Source organism: Mustelus asterias, chromosome 3, assembly GCF_964213995.1.
Source record: "Mustelus asterias chromosome 3, sMusAst1.hap1.1, whole genome shotgun sequence".
NCBI classification, from domain to species: Eukaryota; Metazoa; Chordata; class Chondrichthyes; order Carcharhiniformes; family Triakidae; genus Mustelus; species Mustelus asterias.
The window spans coordinates 136631108-136653810 of NC_135803.1; the positions used below are offsets into that span (position 1 = coordinate 136631108).

Consider the following 22703-nt stretch of genomic DNA (forward strand, 5'->3'; position numbering starts at 1 on the left):
CAGGTGAGGCACTCATCTAATGAAGGAGCAGTGCTCCAAAAGCTCGTACTACCAAATAAACCTGTTGGACTTTAACCTGGTGTTGTGAGACTACTTACTGTATCTGATTTACAGGGGGCAGGGTTGTGTTTGATGGCCTGCCCACTCTGACCTATTGAGCCTCGAAAGTGGCCAATTAATGCCTACTATGGGTATTTCACATGTGGCGGGTGAAGACCCTTTGCAGAAAGCCTGGCAGCTTTAGCTGTACTGACTGGCGTCGGGAAAGGAGGAGGTCCTCCTTTGTAGGCTCCCTAGGTTCATCGAGGCACCCTTTTAAAAGATTAATTCCACCCCCCCCCCAACTTAACACTTCTGTTCTGACCAAGATGGGAGAGTGCACTGTCTGTTGCTGGTTCCACTACTCCATGATCATTACACATGTTCAAATGATTTCTCCAGCTAGTTACGTGGCCAAATATGTGCTTTACCCATGAATCTCAGAATAACCACTGTGTCCAAATTTCTTCAATAAGCAATTAAATTATTGACTTATTATAAAACCACACCTGTCAAGTAGAAAGGCAAAGCCTATAAACATACAGTATGAAAATATAATAATAATCGCCTGACTCTCTCACACACCAAAACGGATAATCAAACAAAGTAGCAGAATTCTGCCAAAAAGGTTAAAAGTCAATGCGTCAAGGGAAAAGGATAGATGGAGTCCTTGAAATGGCACCAGGGTTATACGGCTGGTTTCTCATGACCCTTGTACTACTATTCAGGTGGATTTGAGAAAAATTCACAAGACAGTCGATTTCGGAAAGCAGAGCGACTCTGGAGCAAATCCATTCACTCTCTGCTTTGGAACTGGCTCTGAAGCTTCAGGAGCTGATGTGTTCTTTGCCAAAGCAGTTGACTATTTTTCCACTTGACCAAAACCAGCTTTTGAACAGTTTTCCAGGCATTTTATCTCTTTCAAAGCCATAAATCGCCATGTGACCCTTTTGTAAAACAGTCCATAAAATTTCCAGCTTCTTTTAAACTTCCTAATTACCTTTTTGTGCAAAACTCTGTCTATTCATAGAATTCCTACAGTGCAGAAAGAGGCTATTTAGCCTATTGAGCCAACACCGACAACAATCCAACCCAGGCTTATCCCTGTAACCCCACATATTTACCCTGCTAATCGCCTTGATACTACCAATCCACCTAACCTGCACATCTTTGGAGTGTGGGAAGAAACCGGAGCACCCGGAGGAAACCCACGCAGACACGGGGAGGGCATGCAAACTTCACACCGTCACCCGAGCCCAGAATTGAACCCGGGTCCCTGGCGCTGCGAAGCAGCAGTACTAACTACTGTGCCACCGTGCTGCCCGAGAAATATCAGCATCCTTACAATAACCCTCTAAAGGATAGTGGCTGGAATTCTCCAACCTTGCCCATGGCTGGGATTCTCCAATCCTGCTGCAGTGAATGGAGTTTGGCTGAGTGCCAAATTCTCCATTCTCGCTGGCAGCGGCGGTGGGGTGAATGAGACCGGAGAATCCTGATCATTGTCTTCTTTAAAAAAAAACACCAGTTCTTCTAAAATGTTCTTGGTTCATCCTCAAGGACTATTTTTCATGAGTAAAATGTTTATGACACTTCCCACTGTCCTCTTGAAGTAGCCCTACCCCTCCACTGCAACCTCCCCTTCTTCAGCCCAACTTACTTACTTGTCCTCCTTGCCGTGGTTGGTGCTCTGCTGATCCAACTACAGAACTGTTGGCCATCCAATTGGCTGGCAGTTCTCCCTACGGCGGCACAGTGGTTAGAACTGCTGCCTGACAGAACCAGGGACCCAGGTGCAATTCCAGGCTTGGGCCACTGTCTGTGCGGAGTCTGCACGTTCTCCCCGTGTCTGTGTGGGTTTCCTCCGGGTGCACCGGTTTCCTTCTACAGTCCGAAAGATGTGCTGGTTCGGTGCATTTGCTATGCTAAATTCTCCCTCAGTGTACCCGAACAGGCGCCGGAGTGTGGTGACTAGGGGATTTTCACAGTAACTTCATTGCAATGTTAATGTAAGTCTACTTGTGACACTAATAAATAAACTTAAACACTGGCAGGACTTCCTCCCGAGTTTCACCTTGCACTGCTCCCGACATTAAGTTGCTGTGGGGCAGCCATTTAGCCTGGTGAGGGGTTAGCTGGGACCACGGCAGCCTGTCAAATCCAGCCCTTTTGTTTCTTCCCGATATTAGTGGTGTCCTAAAAAGGACACTTGTGATTATTCTTTTAGTGATTCTGAGGCAACCTACTGGTGCATCAAAAAGGCCCAGCTCAGAGGCACTGGAGACAACCGTAGTGTTTCTACAGCAGCCTGCCTGACGCCATTTTACTCAGCACAGGCAAGGATTTGAACTCTCGTCATCTTGCTCGAGATATCAGCTACTCATTGGATTATCCTATTGAGTCACTCGGAGGCCAACATTGATCCAATGACAACAATATTCAAAAGCTTTAGGTCTGAGCCTAAGGATGTGAGCATACCTCCTAATGGTGATTTCAGAATCTCACGATTCGGAGTCAATGCAAAATTGAATCTATACTTTGTTATGTAGTGGTCTTTCCATCATGGTTTGACGCACATCCTGATCCAACAGCCCTCTGTATAAATGCCAGGCGATACAGCACAACTCTGGGCCACTTTGACATTACCCATTTGTTACCCATTTAAAAAGGCTCCCTCTATTTGATATGCACGCATAGTGAGTTTGTATTTTAATTTTCATTACAACTGGCTCAACAAATGCTGTTTAATTCTGTTCCGTAGATATCATGATATCAAACCAATGGAATCCATATTTCAGAAGATTCTGATGGCAAAAATCAGAAAATATTAGATTGCTTTTGTCCTCTGTTTGTACTTTGACCCCTGCCCACCCCCCCGCCCGCCAACACCCCCCCGCCCGCCAACACCCCCCCGCCCGCCAACACCCCCCCGCCCGCCAACACCCCCCCGCCCGCCAACACCCCCCGCCCGCCAACACCCCCCGCCCGCCAACACCCCCCCGCCCGCCAACACCCCCCCGCCCGCCAACACCCCCCCGCCCGCCAACACCCCCCCGCCCGCCAACACCCCCCCGCCCGCCAACACCCCCCCGCCCGCCAACACCCCCCGCCCGCCAACACCCCCCCGCCCGCCAACACCCCCCCCGCCCGCCAACACCCCCTCCCGCCCGCCAACACCCCCTCCCGCCCGCCAACACCCCCTCCCGCCCGCCAACACCCCCTCCCGCCCGCCAACACCCCCTCCCGCCCGCCAACACCCCCTCCCGCCCGCCAACACCCCCTCCCGCCCGCCAACACCCCCTCCCGCCCGCCAACACCCCCTCCCGCCCGCCAACACCCCCTCCCGCCCGCCAACACCCCCTCCCGCCCGCCAACACCCCCTCCCGCCCGCCAACACCCCCTCCCGCCCGCCAACACCCCCTCCCGCCCGCCAACACCCCCTCCCGCCCGCCAACACCCCCTCCCGCCCGCCAACACCCCCTCACGCCCGCCAACACCCCCTCACGCCCGCCAACACCCCCTCACGCCCGCCAACACCCCCTCACGCCCGCCAACACCCCCTCACGCCCGCCAACACCCCCTCACGCCCGCCAACACCCCCTCACGCCCGCCAACACCCCCTCCCGCCCGCCAACACCCCCTCCCGCCCGCCAACACCCCCTCCCGCCCGCCAACACCCCCTCCCGCCCGCCAACACCCCCTCCCGCCCGCCAACACCCCCTCCCGCCCGCCAACACCCCCTCCCGCCGCCAACACCCCCTCCCGCCCGCCAACACCCCCTCCCGCCCGCCAACACCCCCTCCCGCCCGCCAACACCCCCTCCCGCCCGCCAACACCCCTCCCGCCCGCCAACACCCCCTCCCGCCCGCCAACACCCCCTCCCGCCCGCCAACACCCCCTCCCGCCCGCCAACACCCCCTCCCGCCCGCCAACACCCCCTCCCGCCCGCCAACACCCCCTCCCGCCCGCCAACACCCTCTCCCGCCCGCCAACACCCCCTCCCGCCCGCCAACACCCCCTCCCGCCCGCCAACACCCCCTCCCGCCCGCCAACACCCCCTCCCGCCCGCCAACACCCCCTCCCGCCCGCCAACACCCCCTCCCGCCCGCCAACACCCCCTCCCGCCCGCCAACACCCCCTCCCGCCCGCCAACACCCCCTCCCGCCCGCCAACACACCCTCCCGCCCGCCAACACACCCTCCCGCCCGCCAACACACCCTCCCGCCCGCCAACACACCCTCCCGCCCGCCAACACACCCTCCCGCCCGCCAACACACCCTCCCGCCCGCCAACACACCCTCCCGCCCGCCAACACACCCTCCCGCCCGCCAACACACCCTCCCGCCCGCCAACACACCCTCCCGCCCGCCAACACACCCTCCCGCCCGCCAACACACCCTCCCGCCCGCCAACACACCCTCCCGCCCGCCAACACACCCTCCCGCCCGCCAACACACCCTCCCGCCCGCCAACACACCCTCCCGCCCGCCAACACACCCTCCCGCCCGCCAACACACCCTCCCGCCCGCCAACACCCCCTCCCGCCCGCCAACACCCCCTCCCGCCCGCCAACACCCCCTCCCGCCCGCCAACACCCCCTCCCGCCCGCCAACACCCCCTCCCGCCCGCCAACACCCCCCCCGCCCGCCAACACCCCCCCCGCCCGCCAACACCCCCCCCGCCCGCCAACACCCCCCCCGCCCGCCAACACCCCCCCCGCCCGCCAACACCCCCCCCGCCCGCCAACACCCCCCCGCCCGCCAACACCCCCCCCGCCCGCCAACACCCCCCCCGCCCGCCAACACCCCCCCCCCCGCCCGCCAACACCCCCCCCGCCCGCCAACACCCCCCCCGCCCGCCAACACCCCCCCCGCCCGCCAACACCCCCCCCGCCCGCCAACACCCCCCCGCCCGCCAACACCCCCCCGCCCGCCAACACCCCCCCCGCCCGCCAACACCCCCCCCGCCCGCCCAACACCCCCCCCGCCCGCCAACACCCCCCCCCGCCCGCCAACACCCCCCCCGCCCGCCAACACCCCCCCCGCCCGCCAACACCCCCCCCCGCCCGCCAACACCCCCCCCCGCCCGCCAACACCCCCCCCCGCCCGCCAACACCCCCCCCCGCCCGCCAACACCCCCCCCCGCCCGCCAACACCCCCCCCCGCCCGCCAACACCCCCCCCGCCCGCCAACACCCCCCCCCGCCCGCCAACACCCCCCCCCCGCCCGCCAACACCCCCCCCCCGCCCGCCAACACCCCCCCCCCGCCCGCCAACACCCCCCCCCGCCCGCCAACACCCCCCCCCCGCCCGCCAACCACCCCCCCCCGCCCGCCAACACCCCCCCCCCCCCCCGCCCGCCAACACCCCCCCCCCCCCCCCCCGCCCGCCAACACCCCCCCCCCCCCCCCCGCCCGCCAACACCCCCCCACCCCCCACACCAATCCCCGACCCCCCGCCCGCCCGCCCGCATACATTGAAAACAACAGTTTGGAGTCACCTGCTGGAGGAAGTCTTTTTAAACAGAAAAGTAAAACTTGAATAATCTATACCTCTATGTATTTTAAAATGAGCTAAAACTGTGTTTCAGTAGATATGCTTTGTTGGTCATTTAGACAAGGTCAAGTTTGGTAATTCTGTGCTTTGGCCACTGGACACAATGAAGGGGCAATGCAGCTCATTGTCACAGATGCATGGCTGTGGTTGGAACTCACTCAGTTACACCTCAAGGGCGAGCTAGTGGCAGGGGCCAGTTCCTTACAGGTATTTGGAAGTAACTGCATACCTGAGCTTTTGGTCACAAGCTGTTTTACAGGAATAGTCTAAAGAGGGATGGGGTCAGAGATAAAATAATAAATTAGGAAAAAAATTACACATACTCCAGTAAAAATATTGGATCAAGCTTGTGCCTGCCTGTAACTTGAAGTATTGCCAAATGGGTGTAATCGTTGTGCAGTCCCACCACAACTCCTTGTTCATGGTTGTACTTGTTTACTTGCAAAATGTGAATAGCTCCAGGGTTTAAAATACTGCAAGTCATCAAGTGTACAAAAAAAGTACACTTTCTATTCGCTCGTCTGTGTGTATTTTGTGACAGAAAGTCTCTTTTGTAAATGAGATTCTTTCAAACAAATCAGGACAAACTTAACAAGAACGGCACGGTAGCACAGTGGTTAGCACTGCTGCTTCACAGCTCCAGGGTCCCGGGTTCGATTCCCGGCTCGGGTCACTGTCTGTGTGGAGTTTGCACATTCTCCTCGTGTCTGCGTGGGTTTCCTCCGGGTGCTCCGGTTTCCTCCCACAGTCCAAAGATGTGTGGGTTAGGTTGATTGGCCAGGTTTAAAAAAAAAAAATTGCCCCTTAGAGTCCTGAGATGCGTAGGTTAGAGGGATTAGTGAGTAAAATATGTGGGGGTAGGGCCTGGGTGGGATTGTGGTCGGTGCAGTCTCGATGGGCCAAATGGCCTCCTTCTGCACTGTACGGTTTCTATGATTTCTATGATTTCTATGAACCAAAGATAGTAGGCCCTAAGAAGGGTTGTAGTGAGTGTGTTTTATTTTTGCTTGCAGAGCCAGCAATGTTTGGTGTCCAGAGACAGGCCTGATGCTGCCCTCCTTTCTTCTCACACATAGAAACATAGAAAATAGAAGCAGGAGTAGGCCATTCGGCCCTTCGAGTCTGCTCCACCATTAATTTCGATCGTGGCTGATCATCACCTTCAATGTCCTGATCCCATCTTCCTCCCATATCTCTTGATCCTGTGTGTGTGTGAGTGACTCGTTCAAACAAATGAAGACAAATTAAACAAGAACCAAAGGTAGCAGGACCTGAAAAGGGTTGTAGTGAGCATGTCATTTTATTTTTTTTGCAGAGCAGCAATGTTTGTCTCGAGGCAGGCCTGGCACTGCCTTCCTTTCTTCACACACACACACTCTTGTGTGTGTGCGTGTGTGAGGGAGAGAGAGACACAAACAAATCAGGTCAAATTAAACAAGAACTAAAGGTAGCAGGCCCTGAAAAGGGTTGTAGTGTTATTTTATTTGCAATGTTTGGTGTTCAGAGGCAGGCCTGGCACTACCCTCTTTTCTTCACATATGCACACACACTTGTGTGTGTGAGAGGAGGTCAGTGCCAGGCCTGTCTCTGGACACCATACATTGCTAGCTCTGCAAAACCAAGCAAAAAATGAAGTAAAAACACCAATTCACTACAACCCATTTCAGGGCCTGCTACTGGTTCTTGTTTAAGTTGTCCTGGTTTGTTTGAAAGAGTCCCACGTGTGTGTGTGTGCGTGAGAGAGGGAGAGAGACACTCAAACAAATCAGGACAACTTAAACAAGAACCAGTTGCAGGCCTGAAAAGGGTTGTAGTGAGTGTGTTTTTATTTTAGTTTTTGCAGAGCCAGCAATGTTTGTTGTTTGGAGGCAGGCCTGGCACTGCCCTCCTTTCTATCCATCTATCTAGCTCTCTCTATATATATATATATATATATATTATATATACACACACACACAAACACAAGAGAGTGAGAGAGAGAGAGACACTCAAACACATCAGGTCAAATTAAACAAGAACTGAAGGTGGCAGATCCTGAAAAGGGTGGTCGTGTTTTTATTTTATTTGCACAAATGTGTGTGTGAGAGCGACTTTTCCAAACAAACCTGTATACACACACAAGTGTGTGTGTGAGAGCGACTTTTCCAAACAAACCTGTATACACACACAAGTGTGTGTGAGTGGGACTCTTTCAAACGAACCAGGACAACTTAAACAAGAACCAGTAGCAGGCCCTGAAAAGGGTTGTAGTGAGTTGGTGTTTTTATTTCTTTTTTTTTGTTTGGTTTTTGCAGAGCGAGCAATGTTTGGTGTCCAGAGACAGGCCTGGCACTGCCCTCCCTCCTTTCTTTCTTTCTCTCTCTCACACACACTCTCTGTCTCTCCAGCAGTTGGTGCAGTTTGGAGTGTGTGAAGCTGGGCAGGAACAATCCCTGACATTTGGAGTGGGGCAGGGGGAGAGGGAGGGAGTGAGTGACTGAGCATGCTCGCTGGCCCTTGGCGGCTGGGCTGGGAAGGGAAGCTGGGTGTTGCTCTCTCTCTGTGTGTCTCTCTCACACTCACTCACAGGATGTCATTCCAGGCATAGCCTGCATGTCTCTGCACTCACAACTTGCAGCGGGGCTGTGAGGGGAGGGGGAAAGCTGGCCCGTCTCGTCTCCCTCAGTCTTCTCACTATGAAGAGCCCGCTTTTAAGAGTTTCTGGCCTGTGAAGGGAGGGGGTGGTGGGGGGGTCGGCCGGCGGCGGGGAAGAAAGATTTCTTTTTTACAAATAACCGTCTTGTGAGGTACAAATTAGAACCTTTTCTTTTAGCTGGGCCCGCGTTTTTATTTTCCTTGTGTGTGTGCCGGTTACCCCACACGTATCTATCTATCTATATATTTTTTATTTTTTTTAAACAAAGATTTGGATCAGAGAGGCTGGGGCCTCGGCACAGGGGGGGCTGAGGGAAAGCAGTTAGCGCGCTGTCCTGGTGAAGCAAACAGCTGGCCTTTTTGCTGCCCAGTAAATGCTACTAAAGAAAATGGACCTGTTGAACTATCAGTACTTGGACAAGATGAGCAACAATATTGGCATCCTTTGCTTCGAAGGTAAGACTCCCAACTTGTTTATTACCCTCCCCTCCCCATACAATCTAAAGTTGAACTGTTGCTGCTAACATTGTGTGTGTGTGTGTATATTTTCTAAGCTTATCCTGTCATATATATATATTACATCCTTTGCTTTGACTCCCAACTTGTTTCTATCCTCCCCATACAATCCAAAAAATGTTGATCTGTTGTAGCTGTTTATATATATTTCCTAAACTTAGAATGTCATATTACATCCTTTGCTTTGACTCTCAACTTTGTTTTTACCCCCCCCCCATCTAAAATATGTTGAATCTGTTGCTGCTAACATTGTATATGTATATATTTATATTTCCTAAGCTTAGCCTGTCTTATATATATTTTACATTCTTTGCTTTGATTCCCAACATGTTTTTACCCTCCCCTCAGAATCTAAAATCTGTTGCTGTTAACATTGTGTGTAATATTTGCTTAACTTTGTCTATATATTACACCTTTTGCTTCAAAGGTAAGATTCCCAATTTGTTTTTACCCTCCCCTCTCCTCAGAGTCTAAAATGTGTTCGTTGCTGTTAACTGTGTGTGTGTGTGTATAAATATATATATTATATTTATTTCGGTTAGCTTGTCATATATATTTAAAACAATGGTTCACCTTCCTTCCTTTGTCACACACACACGGTGTCCAGTTGCCTGCACTCCCCACTGCCCCCTCCCAGTTTACCAGATTTGCAGCCGCGCTAACAAAGAAAATTAGCTTGCCTTGTCTGAGGAGCCATGTTGTACTTGCACAGTCTGCACTCTTTGTTTAGCTTATCATTTCCTGTGTAGTTCTGAGAAAGTTCTGACATTGAAGGATGTGCCTCTTTCCCTCAAGAGCTGAAACAGAGCATGGTTGAACCACAGTCTTTTTATCAAAAATTTTGTATACCAGACTATATTGTAACTTGGGTTGTACACAATATTTTGTCGTACTCTTGGGAGTTCAGTAATGATCAAAGATGAACCCCATAGTGTAGCTTTTGGGCTTGCCTGTGTGTGCAGTTTAAAAGGAATGGCAATGGCGTGATTTTTTTTTTGAATTCTCGTGATTCAGAGTTGTTTGACAAAAGTATTTCATAAACCACTTTTGGTTGGGTACTCATGCTACTAAATCAATTCAGGCTGCATATTTTTGGGACTTCATTCACACAGTTAATTTCTTGTTGGGGGGGGGTCTCTGTATTTGACTTGTAGATTCAGATAATGTGGCAAAACCCTAGCCATCTTGTGCTTGTATACTAGCTTTATCAGCTTCATGTTTTAAACCTGAATCTGTTAATTAGTTACTACTGTAACAGCCTGAACACAAGTAAAAGTTTAAGAGTAGGCAACAAAGGAAAGCAACGTTTCTGTTTTTAAATGATTAACTTACAAATGGCATTTTTTAAGTGACAGCTTGATTTCTTTCTTGCATTGATTTTCCCAATTAATTTCCCATTCTAGTACTGTAGTTTTCAGTGAGTGAAGTTGAACACCTAGTGGAGACAAAGGACTAATAGTTTTCTAAGCCTTTTGTTTTGGGTTTTCTTCTGGACTTTATGAGCTTTGATTTTCCCCTTCATTTGCTCTAAAATGTTTTCAAAAAGATAGTGAAAAATTTTGGGATTTTCCACAAATAAAAATATACCCATACAAGTGTTGCAACCATTTCAAGCATGTGCCAAAAATACAAAGTAAACACAGTAATGTTTTTCCATCAAAATTTTTTTTGGTGCCAGTAAAGTTTCCTTTATCCGAATGTTTTTGAGAGATTCAACATAAAATAGAAGTCCATTTAAGGTCCAGTCTCTTCTGGTGGTTATGATGATTTTATTCCTTTATGATTGACAGTTCCATTCTGGTTTGCACAGAATTTAGATGTGCATGAAATTAGTGGAACATCAGTTAACCACATCTGTTTTCCAATTTTCAGCTTCTTGGGCATACTAATTTGGTTTGAAATCGTTAAGAGTTTTAATGCAGCTCGCTGATGCCAAACAAATTGCAGTTTGGCAACTTGCTGTTGCAGACTCCTGGGAACTCTTGACTGTATGTTTGAATAATGATCAAAGACCAAAGCAAACTTTTAATGGTGGGAATCAAGCATTCATAATGCACAGATTTTATTCTTAATCTTTTCATGACGTTTCAGAATGTATGGTTCCACTTTTCTCTTCACTAGCTGCCTCTGTGTTAGCAGCTGTTGTGACCTGGAAGCAATCCTGTTCTGCAAACAGTAATTCAGCCACATTAATGGCAATGCCAGAGGTCACTTGGGTTGGTCCACACATAATTGGCATAAAAAATCATAATGTGTTGGCTTATTTTTGCTCGCCACTTTAACAGGGAAAAAAATCATACATTTGTAATATTGATTTCCAATTTTAATTGCATTTTGGGCACTAATGTTTAAAAATATACATATGCTTTATCAATCTCTACATTCACTGCTGCTCCCAAGTGTTTTTGTATCGAGCTCGTTCCTCATTAAAATTGTGATTATGCCAGCTATCTTCATGTTTTGTTTTGAATACATTATTTCAATTGGAGACCTGCAGAGATAGGGAGTAACCAAATATAATGAATTTAATGTATATTGTGTTGTCCTTTATTAAAATTCACACTGATTCTTGCAACGATATTTTGTATATAACTGGCATATGTCTAGTTCCTGGATCTTGGGTTGGCAGGAAAAAGATAAAACAATTTTACAATGTTCAGGCCATTTGAATGCTTTGGGCTCACAATGGTCAGTTGAAGTTTTCACCATTACACGTTTGAAAAAAAAAGAAAAGTTAGTTGTGGGGCATGATAATTTAAAATAGATTTGAGTTCATTTTGATTTATTAATCAAAGATGGGCGAGTCCCAGAATTGGGGGGCCCAGAAAAAAATCATCATTGACCTGAATTTCTGTGAATTTTGATTGATGGTGCCTGTTTTAACTGTAATGTTTGGGATTCAGTGTGATGTGTACTGAGAATGCAGGCATTCAAAAGTCCATTACAAAAGCTGAACCAGCAGCACTGGGGTGAAAAGGCTATGTAGCAGAACCGTTCTGTACCAGCTGCCTACTCTGGTGCACAGTGTCAAATGACAGACACTTGATACTTGGTGAATTTTGAGCTTCAACATCTGCATCTTATTTTTTCTGTGAAAATGATGTTTGTTGATCTCATTGCATCTAATGAAGATAGCTCAAGCATTATGTGTACAGTAGTAGATTTTGTTATTCCTTAACTTGCTGCTAATTCTACTCTGGAAAATAATGCAGAGATGTCACTCCCTGTGATGGGGCTAGATTCCCTTGGTAGTGATTTTCATTTGTTTAGTTTGAGTGTCCAGATGGCTAAAACAACAGGAGGTATCCTTTTGTGATCCACACTCCTTCTGTATCTCTCTCCTTGGCCTTGAACTGCGGTTACTAGGATGTAGAAACCAAACAATAAACAGTGAATTTTAGCAGCTGACCTTTGGGTATTTCCTGAACTTGGAACAGAACTGGAGCTCAAGTGCTGGCTCATTGAACAGAAGAATAATTAATACTTTACTGATGCAATAATTGATCGGCTTAAGAGATAGTACTTCTCCTGATTTACGCAAGTGATTTTGCTTCAAAATGGATGTTGAAAAACATATATTTTAAAAAACCTTTTGTGATGTCAGGCAAAAAGGAGTTGGCTGAGTAATAATGTAGTGAGAGAGTATTCCAGAGCTGCGGAGGAAGGGTGAGAAGGATTCCATTTTAAAAGGGAAGGATGGCCAAAAGTACAGAAACATCTGTAACTGGAAGTCTTGTATATAATATGCTATAAACAATTATATTATAAATTGTTTTGGAGTTTAAAATAAATTGCATTTATAATTTCACATTCTGAAATGCAACCTTTAGTCAAGCTGCAGGTTGCATTATGTTTACCCCATTGTCAATCCCAGTTTTTCGTAGTTGCCTAACTGAGATCCTAACCATATGCACTAAGTTTATGTTAACTCTCCTACCCAGTGATGTAGTAATGGCTTGGATGTGTGCAAAGTGAGAGAATGCTGTTTTTTGGGGGTGGTGGAGGAGGAGGAAGTCAAACTAAAGTTCAGTTTCATTTTCTGTCAAGATTAAGCAACTACATTTCTTCTGAGGTTGCTAAAATCCTAGTGGCATTTTTTTGAATGTCAGCTCTGAATTGCAGCTTGTGGTTTAATGAGTAGAATGTGAATCTGAATCCAGATCAGCTTTCGCTTTACCCTCACATCAAACTAACTGAAACATAGGCATATTAATGTACCTTGATAAAAGGCCTACATAGGGGTGAAATGTGAAGCATCCAGATAAAATGACTATCTGACCAATATTTGCCTATCAGCTAATACCTAAAATAGATCATTTATTTAATTGCGCTTGTGCAGCTTGTGTTCAAATTGACTGCCATTATTCCTCCATTATAATGGTGACTATATTTCAAAAGTACTTCATTGGCTGAAAAAGAACTCTGGGTTATCCTGCGTTTATAAATGGTACTTTGTAAATGCAGGTCTTCTCCTTTTGTCTTTGGAATTGTTATTAGTACATTTATGTAACAAGGTATAATTCTCGTGTAAGCCATTTTTGGTTGGATACTGCCTTAAACACGTTTTATTTAATCTTTTGTTTATTGCACATTATTTTGGCGGGAAGCAAAATCCACTTAAGCCAGAGGGGTCCTGTTCTGGAAAACCTGATCTGCAACTTTATGCAAACTGACTTGACATCTTTATGTTCACTGCTTCATCTCCCTGCAAAGGGATAAAAGGGGACGTCATTTTCGGTGGTATCGGCAGTGATCTGAGCTGTGTTTTTCAGTTCCAACAAACCTGGAACAAATTTAAATGGAGTAGAGAGAGGCAGGGTAGAAATAGAAAAAGACAAAAAGACTGGTAGTGCAAACAACAGTGAGCTTTGTTAAACTACAACTGAAATTAAGACTGAAAATTTACTCATGCATAAATAAGCCTGTATAATTTCCATCTGTTTTGCATGAGAACAATTTCTCATTATATTTTGATTTGAGACCAAATGCAGATATTACACTGTTCTTTGGCAGCTGGGCCAGAATTCACAGTTAAGTGTGCTGTTGCATCAAGCAACTGCTTAAGAATGTGATTAAAATCAAGTTCAGTAGCCTTGCTTCCATAATTGTGGCAAAAAATTGAAGTAGCCAGATGGTCAATCTTAATCTAAAATTGGTCACCAAACACCAAAAAAATTAAGGTTGTGTTGAAAGCAAGATCTAGCTGAACTGAGAGTCCAAAACACCAACCATATTTGTGTTGTTTGTACATAAATAATCCTTAATTGATTATGTAAACATCCCCTAATTTTGTAGTCATTTTCAGTTATTTTGAATATTAAAAAGTCTTAACCCTTCAACAAAGGCATCTTCTATTTGTGGCATCTTCTATTTGTTTTGAATACATAAAAAACTCACTCGTTAATTATGTAGACGTCCCCCAATTTTGTAGTCACTTTCAGTTTTTTTGAAAATTTTAGGGTTTTCTTTTCACTTTTAAAACCCAACCCTTCAACAAAGACATCAACTTTTTGGTTTTGAAACACAAAAACTCTCAGCTTTTTTTTTTCGCAGTTTAATGTTTATCTAAACATTGGATAATTTTATTTGATGGTAATGTTAGCTTCACTAGTTAATAATCATTGCCATACATCATATTTCAATAAATGTTTTACGGGTTTTCTATTTTTAAAATAATTGTACCCAGAGACACTCTTCCTTTTTATGTGGCAGTGTGACTGGTGGAGTGGTTCCCACGCAGGAAAATGGATCAGGATATAGAACTTAGCAGCTGCAGATATAAATAGTCCTGAGGCAAATTATTCTATATACATAATTAAAATATGATACAATTTCTCACAGTTGTATAGAGGTGAGTCTTATGCATACATTGCTTCTGTGCAGATCCCTGGACATACTTGTCTGAGGACATCTGGTGTGCTTTGCAATTATATTTTTCCATTGCTTGCTGCGGTATCTTTTGAAGGCTATCACAGTAACTGTGGTCTGCCCAGATTAAATCATATGGAGCTGACTGAGAATGCTGACAGTTCCTTTCTACGCCTCCTCCCCCCCCCCCCCCCCCCCCACCCCTCTTTCCTTTTTCCTGCTGAACACAGCCAAAATATTGGCTGCAGCTGAGGATGTGCGAATCTGCAGTAGTTATTAAAAATAGGGTCTTGGAAAAACATAAATTATTGTAAATGCATAAAATGTGGCAGTGGAAGAAGCAGCGTGCTCAGAAAAAATGTGTTGTAGTGGACTTAAAAATGCTTTGTATTCAGAAACATGCATTTTGCTTTGTATGGTTACAGTTGAAGGTAACTTGCCATACTGAACCAAGAATTTAGTAAATCAAATTATTGCTGTAATTGATACCTTGTACATGTGTGCTTGTAGTTGCTAGGAGTTGCTAGTGCTGTTGATCTGTTAATGCAGGGATGCCACATGTGGCAATCTCATTGAAATCCAGTTTGCACTTTTTATATTTGTCTGTTTCAATGTTTTTATCTTGAAGGTTGGAATGTTCAATTGGTTCAATGGTTGCTTCATTAGTTGGATAAATTGTCAGTTGGAACACTTGGGGATTTCTTAAGTTTCCACAGCTCAGGATGTGTGACTATTAATGTGATTTAAACTGGATATCTACCCTTGGAGGCTTAATGATGCCCAAGAACGTTATTGTTTGGGCACCTCTGTGCTAATATATTGAATGTTGAAAAAGCAGTTCCCATTTAGTATAATGCATTGCCTAGGTTTTTGTACCTTAAATTTTTGGTACCCATTTTGGGATTATCATACCTCGCGCAAACATCTGATTCCCTTTGATATAAGCTCTGTAACCTGATTATAGCATCTCCATTTTGCTTCTGAAGTTTCAACAGGTCCCATTTTATGTTCATTTAATGCTTTGATGGGCCCTGTCTGGCACATTTTTATTTTTGTAGCTTTTTCACATATGTTGGCGGGGGGAGAGCTTCCTTCCTGGGGAGCAGAAGTAACTTGGCAAACATCAGGTTAAAGTTCCGTGGGGAGGAGGGGTTGGAAATTCTATACATAGCTGTTCAGCTGGGCAAGGGAATACATGTAATTGAATTTTTCTGCCTCAAATGAATAAGCAGTCAGGAAGGAAAAATTGGAAATGCATCAAAATGTTGCCTGGTAATGAGACTGATGACTCGTAAAAAAAGTCACATGAATATCCTGCATGTGGAATGTGTAGTATCTGGGTCTAGAAGACAAAAACTAAATTAAATGTATTCAAACTGCTGCTGAAGCATTAAAAAAAAGTCTAGGTTTATCAGAGTGTTTCTTGCCAAAATTATGATGTCATTTTGGTTGCCATGGAGTGTGGTCAGACTGGAGGAGACAGCCCAGCCAGTAAAATAGGACATTTGTTTGGTGAGCTGCGCTGTGGTTTCCCCTCACTGAATGCAATGGGGAAAACTATCAACAATAAATCTCTTGAATGTTCAGCTCGTTTTTTTTTTGTGTTTTTTTGTAGCTTGAGGAAGAGGTGTGGGCCTTGTCGCAGATTTGGTACATGCTCTTATTTTTCCCATGTAGGCAGGGCGTGTGAGCTTGCTTGGAGTTTGGTTTTTATGCCTACGTATATATACTGTAGAACATTAACTGTGTCCAATAAACTTGTAAAGTTTAGTTTGGCAAGCTGTTTTTCCCTCTGCCACAGCCCTTACTGTGCGGAAAGAAAAACACCATTTCCCACAGCAGCACATGAGTTATATATTTCATTGCAGTAAAGCAAAGTAGCAAATTTTAAGCAAAATGGAGGGTTTGGTTACACTTTTATGATACCTTTTAAGAGTGTGAATACAAAGATATTGAATGAAATTAATGTACTTGACTGAAGTCTTTAATGTGCAGCATTTTTTTTTACACGGTCTTCTCACAGTTAGATGATATTTGCAAGCTGCTATAGGAAGGATGATGTTTGAGAGGAATAATTTTGTTAAACGTTTAATCCATAGGTGAAGCCGCACTAAGGAGTGACGGTAGGATGCAGTCAATCCCAGTGTCCTCTGCGCTCACCAACCATCGCACAGGACCTCCACCCATCAGCCCCAACAAGAGGAAGTACAGTGGGGACCAGGGAGGTGATGATATGGAAAGTGAGAATGAACATGCCTCTAAAGCAAGCAGGTTATATGTTCAAGTGTAAGTATTTCTTGACTAGAAGCATTCCATGTGCTGGAAACTAAGAGTTCTTGTGCTACATCAGTTACAGAAGATGGAACTGATTGGAATGGATTAATCCTGAATGAAGAGCAGACTCAGCAACAACTAGGATTCACATTTTTAGTAAAGCCTGTCCTTTGAACTCTAGTATCTGCACACATCTTTAATTGGGTCCTTCTGCTGATTTTACTAAGTAAAGGTTTCAGCAGGAAAATGGCTTGGGGATACAAAGAAACCTATTGACCAAATAGTATGCTTGCCCAAATACTGTCTGTACACAAAGCACTGTCCATCATTATCTAACTCAAACGTGTCTAGTGCATTCAAACTCCAGCTGTCAAAAATGTTGTCCCCAAGGATATCATTTTAATTTTCCAGTGAAAAAACAGAATTGTCTAATACCTTTTTTTGCAGGAGTGCAGGGGGAGGGGTAGGAGGGGGAGGAAGGTGGAGATGGATATGAAATATATCGTCCTCTGAAATCTCTTTTTATCTACTGTTATCTGCTGGTTTATTTCTGCCCTGTCTTTCGCAAATACTTTGTGCATACTTGATTTTCTTTCAGCCTACGTAGTAATATTAATGTATGCCATACTCCTCCTCCCAGTTTGAAACATGGCTTTACACGCACCATGACTCCTTCCTCAGCTTGTCACACATTGCTTTATACCCCTACTGTAGAATTTAATCCTTGCCTCCCCAGCCTGTCACATGGCATTGCGTCATGGATTCTTGATTCCCTTTCATTTTGTTTTGAATAGCAGAGTCATTCCCTCCCCATGGTTAGAATGCAGCATTGTGATTCTTTATACACGTTGTACAGTTTCTCTTTTGTGTTTCAGAGCTTGATCCGCACTGCACTCTGTTCACCTTTTCTACCTCTAGTAGACTATGTTGTAACATTTACCATCTATAGGGTGCACTGCTGCAATTCACCTAGCTTACTTTGACAGCACATCCCAACCCTTCAATCTCATCCTGATTAGAGAATGCTATGGGATCACCTCCAAGTGCCACTTCATGTCTCGCACTATTATCACTTGGCTATGTACTGTTATTCCTTCATCTGTGCTAGCTACAAATTCTGGACTTGCCTCCTAACACTAATGCAAAGGAGCATCTCATGAATTGGAGCATTTTAAGGAGAAACCCTCTGTCCCAAGAAGTGATAATCGATGAACAATTTAACATCACCTATATTCAGAGAGCAAAATTTTTAAAAATGCAAAGTTTCCTTACATCTTTGAGTGCTAGATGGCTTACACTTGTACGGAACCCCTCATAGCTCCCTGCCACCTTCACCACCCCCACCAATTCCTAAGGACTTTTGTATGGAAAAGTTAGCATGAGAAAAATATATTTCGGGTTTTGCTTGGTTAACAGGCAAGTACGTTGGAGAACATGAATAAATTAGCTTTTATGTACCTAAAATTGTTATTTGTACGTTAACCAGAGTAAATTGTCCTCAATGATGCATTTATTAGAATCTGAATTGGGTTCAACAAAATGGAGAAAGCTGAAGAGTTGTTCTTCTTTCTGTAGCTCACTGTCAGAATGTAGCCCCCCATTAGCCAATGAATGGAATTTTCCACACATGAGTTTATATGCTTATTTATGCAGAGGAAAAAAAGCATTCAGGGTTTTCTTAAGTGGCATTATGTGATGAGTTAATTTTTTTCTGCTTTTGAACCTACTTGATCTGATCTTGAATCTTTATTCCACCCCCAACAACAACAACAACCACCACCAGCTGCCTGTTAATCCTGGCTCATTCTCCAGGAATCTTGCTAATTTCTGAAGTTTACTAGTGCCTCCATTATTCGTGTATCTGGTTAGAGTGTGAGGCCTTTCAGCCCGGGGATAGGCCAGGGAAAGCCAACTATATCCTTGTGTGACATTGAAACGGTTTCACTGTTGGGTTAAGAAGTTAATTAATGAAAACCTTAGTATCCTTGGCTCAGTGGACTTACAGCAGTGCATCCTATAGATAGTAAATGCTGAAGCACAGTTGCATAGCACCACATCATTCAAATTAGAATTGAGTCTCATCCCTGATCTGCGTTGAAATTGTCACTCTCAAGCTAAATAGTGCTCAATTGGCATTAGTGTTTGGGAGCTAAACATGGGGGTAAAAAAATCAGCTTTGGTTCCCACTCCAGATGGCTACACCAGTAAACCCTGGTTGTGGACATTCACTATGATTTGATGGCCCCGACAGTTACTAAGTCAAATAATGGCTGCTGCATAACAATTCCACAGGTGGCCACAGCAAGCCTCTGGTATCTAGTCCCTGAATGAGCCCTTCCTCTAAGCCACAAGAGGTGAAGGTTTGTAGAAGAATAACATGAATTAGACACAAAAATTAATTGGACTTTTTATCCTGTGGATACTGATGCTGCTTTCGCCAAGTCTCAGTTTCACTTCATAATATAGGTGTAAGTATTGTACCGCTGTTTACTAGACAAGTATAGAACTCATTTTAATACATATGTTTTTTTTCTGAACAAAGCCATTCACTATGCTGTTTTCATCAAATCATAACAAATAGTGAAGCATTCTTGTTTTTGGAAATGCAACAGCTAAAATTCCTTAAGGGGAAATTTACAAGTTTTCAATAGGACCGCCAATTTTCTCTAACTTTGGGGAATTATCCAGATACTTTATGCACTTTATTCCTACTTCTATTTAGTTCTCTGTGGAGAATGCCTCCAATGAGCTCTTCCAATTGTTTAGCTGATTGTGCATACAACCCAGAGTGGAAGTGAGCCATACAGACCTGGACAATCTTGTAATTAATCCCTAATGTGCACTGAGTCAGCAGATAATCAGTTGGGTGGCAGCAGTGGCACATAATTGTTTTTGGTTAACTCTTTTTGGTTTGGGTGTGGGGAAGGGGGATGCTCATGCATGATGGTGTTGGCGGAATTCATTAAATCCACCTTCGCTGGAAGGTATTTGTGTGGAGACATCATTGGTCTTGGTTGTGACATCCTGCTGTCGCTCATTAGAAGGTACAAAGATTCCTGATGTCCATGACAATGCATCCCTTCCATGAGATTGAGGTGGAGAAAAACAAAGATTCTTTTTTTCCTGTGTGTACCTAGTAACAAACTCTTGATTAGAGTCATAGAGTCATGGAGGTTTACAGCATGGAAACAGGCCCTTCGGCCCAACTTGTTCATGCTGCCCTTTTTTTTAAAAAAACCCCTAAGCTAATTCCAATTGCCCGCATTTGGCCCATATCCCTCTATACCCATGTAACTATCTAAATGCTTTTTAAAAGACAAAATTGTACCCGCCTCTACTACTACCTCTGGCAGTTTGTTCCAGACACTCTATTTTATGCACTTTATTCCTACTTCCAGTTAGTTCACCACCCTCTCACCTTAAACCTATGCCCTCTAGTTTTAGACTCCCCTGCCTTTGGGAAAATATATTGACTATCTAGCTGATCTGTGCCCCTCATTATTTTATAGACCTCTATAAGATCACCCCTCAGCCTCCTACACTCCAGAGAAAAAAGTCCCAGTCTATCCAGCCTCTCCTTATAACTCAATCCATCAAGTCCCGGTAGCATCCTAGTAAATCTTTTCTGCACTCTTTCTAGTTTAATAATATCCTTTCTATAATAGGTTGACCAGAATTGCACACAGTATTCCAAGTGTGGCCTTACCAATGTCTTGTACAACAAGACATCCCAACTCCTGTATTCAATGTTTTGCAGTAAGAGTTTTAACAACACCAGGTTAAAGTCCAACAGGTTTATTTGGTAGCAAACACCATTAGCTTTTGGACAGCCTGTCTGGACAAGTGGACAAGTTGGGCTGTCCTGTCTGGAGACAATACACATCTCTTTAACCTGTGCTTAATGCTCCCTCCACCCACATTGTCTGTATCTTTAAGATCTGGCTGGCTGCAGGGATTCACATTCTAATCAGTATTCTGTAACTTGATTTTTGTGTCTCTGTGCCCTGTTTGAGAGCACATTTCCACTCCATCTGACGAAGGAGCAGCGCTCCGAAAGCTAATGGTGTTTGCTACCAAATAAACCTGTTGGACTTTAACCTGGTGTTGTTAAAACCCTTACTGTGTTCACCCCAGTCCAACGTCGGCATCTCCACTTCAATGTTTTGACCAATGAAACCAAGCATGCCGAATGCCTTCGTCACCACTCTGTCCACCTGTGACTCCACTTTCAAGGAGCTACATGTACCCCTAGACCTCTTTGTTTTGTAACTCTCCCCAACGCCCTACCATTAACTGAGTAAGTCCTGCCCTGGTTCAATCTATCAAAATGCATTACCTCGCATTTGTCTAAATTAAACTCCATCTGCCATTCACCAGCCCACTGGCCCAATTGATCAAGATTCCATTGCAATTGGAGATGACTTTCTTCACTGTCCACTATGCCACCAATCTTAGTGTCATCTGCAGACTTACCCCTATATTGCCTCCTATATTCTCATCCAAATCATTAATATAAATGACAAATAACAGTGGACCCAGCACTAATCCCTGAGGCGCATCGCTGGTCACAGACCTCCATTGCCTAATGTAGTTGAGCAAAAAAAATTTAGCATGGAAGAAGGTTTTGCTGAATCTGTTATTTGGTAGTGCTTTTGTTACTTTTCTTGAAACATTAATGAAATGGATAGCATGAGATGAGAGCATGTGGGTTTGAAGGTGCCACCAATTCCCAGGTTCCCAATTATTGGATAAGGAAAGTCACTGGCAAGTTACTGCAACTGGATATTGAATTTGCTGACCCGCCATGATTAAAATGAATGGTGGAGCAGGCTAGAAGGGCCGAATGGCCTATTCCTGCTTCTAGTTTCTATGTAACTCGCATGCAATTGATTTGTACTAACTTTAGGAATTGGGAATGGCCTTGTAATGGTCTGTCTGCCTATTCTCCCTCATGGTTTGGGACCGCAAGGGAAGCGACTACAAGATAACTTGTGATAAGGGGCAGAAAATATACAAATAGGTATTTGCATTCTTGTAGATGCAACTGAAGGAATTCCTTGTACGTGAAGTCTCCAATTGTTGATTAGGTTGTGGTGCACAATATCTTTAAGTTGGTATAGTTTTGTCTGTTGCAAACCCTTCTCTCCTCCTCCTCAAAGAAGAGTGTGTCATGTAGGGTGTCTCATGGAGAACTGATTGTGCTTCAGTGACGGAAGAAATGTAAACAGAACGTAAATTGCAATCCCAAGAGCTTCTATTAAGATGTAAGCTGAGCCATTCAGACGAGGAATGTCCCAGGTTCTGTCTGCTGCTTTGTGCTGATCTCTGGAGAGTGGAGGTAGCAGATTGTAGATTCCTCTTCCCTGAATGAACAAAACAATCTATTTTTAAAAAGAAATTGGCACCAGGAACAGGCATTGAGCCAGCCCCGTTCATCATTGAACTTGCGTCATGATGTTGCTTTGTGTCTTGATACTGATATATCGAAACGTTGAACTACATGTTCAAGAAGGCCTAGCGAAGTCTGTACCCAATGGTGGTATGGGAGGCAAAGGAAAAATGTGGTCTTCACTGTAGCCAGAACGCCACAACCAGGTAGCTGTTATATTTGCTTGTCATGTTGATTGACTTTGCAAGTATCTGGGCAGGAATTCTACTACAAATGGAATAATGTAAAAGTACCGATTGAATTAAAATATCCTTTTAAGATTGTGTGGTTTCAGAATAAATACTAACCAGTGACTTTAGTTTGTGATGTAACCCAGGGATTGGGGGGGGGGACTCATTCATGGTTTAGTACCATCTGAATATCAGTTGG

The 22703-nt window shown here is 45.3% G+C and overlaps 1 protein-coding gene across 3 annotated transcripts in view; it reads left to right on the forward strand.

Moving 5' to 3' along the window:
- vgll4b (vestigial-like family member 4b) overlaps positions 1-22703 on the forward strand; it is a 120820-nt gene that overhangs the window by 68388 nt on the left and 29729 nt on the right. For 2 of the 3 annotated variants that reach the window (XM_078209730.1, XM_078209729.1), the window contains one exon: positions 16711-16897. In XM_078209730.1, the coding sequence (XP_078065856.1) occupies positions 16740-16897 (158 nt within the window). In that variant the 5' untranslated portion in view covers positions 16711-16739. Of the gene's footprint in view, positions 1-8094; positions 8684-16710; positions 16898-22703 lie in introns of those variants that run through there. The other variant, XM_078209728.1, reaches the window with a different exon arrangement.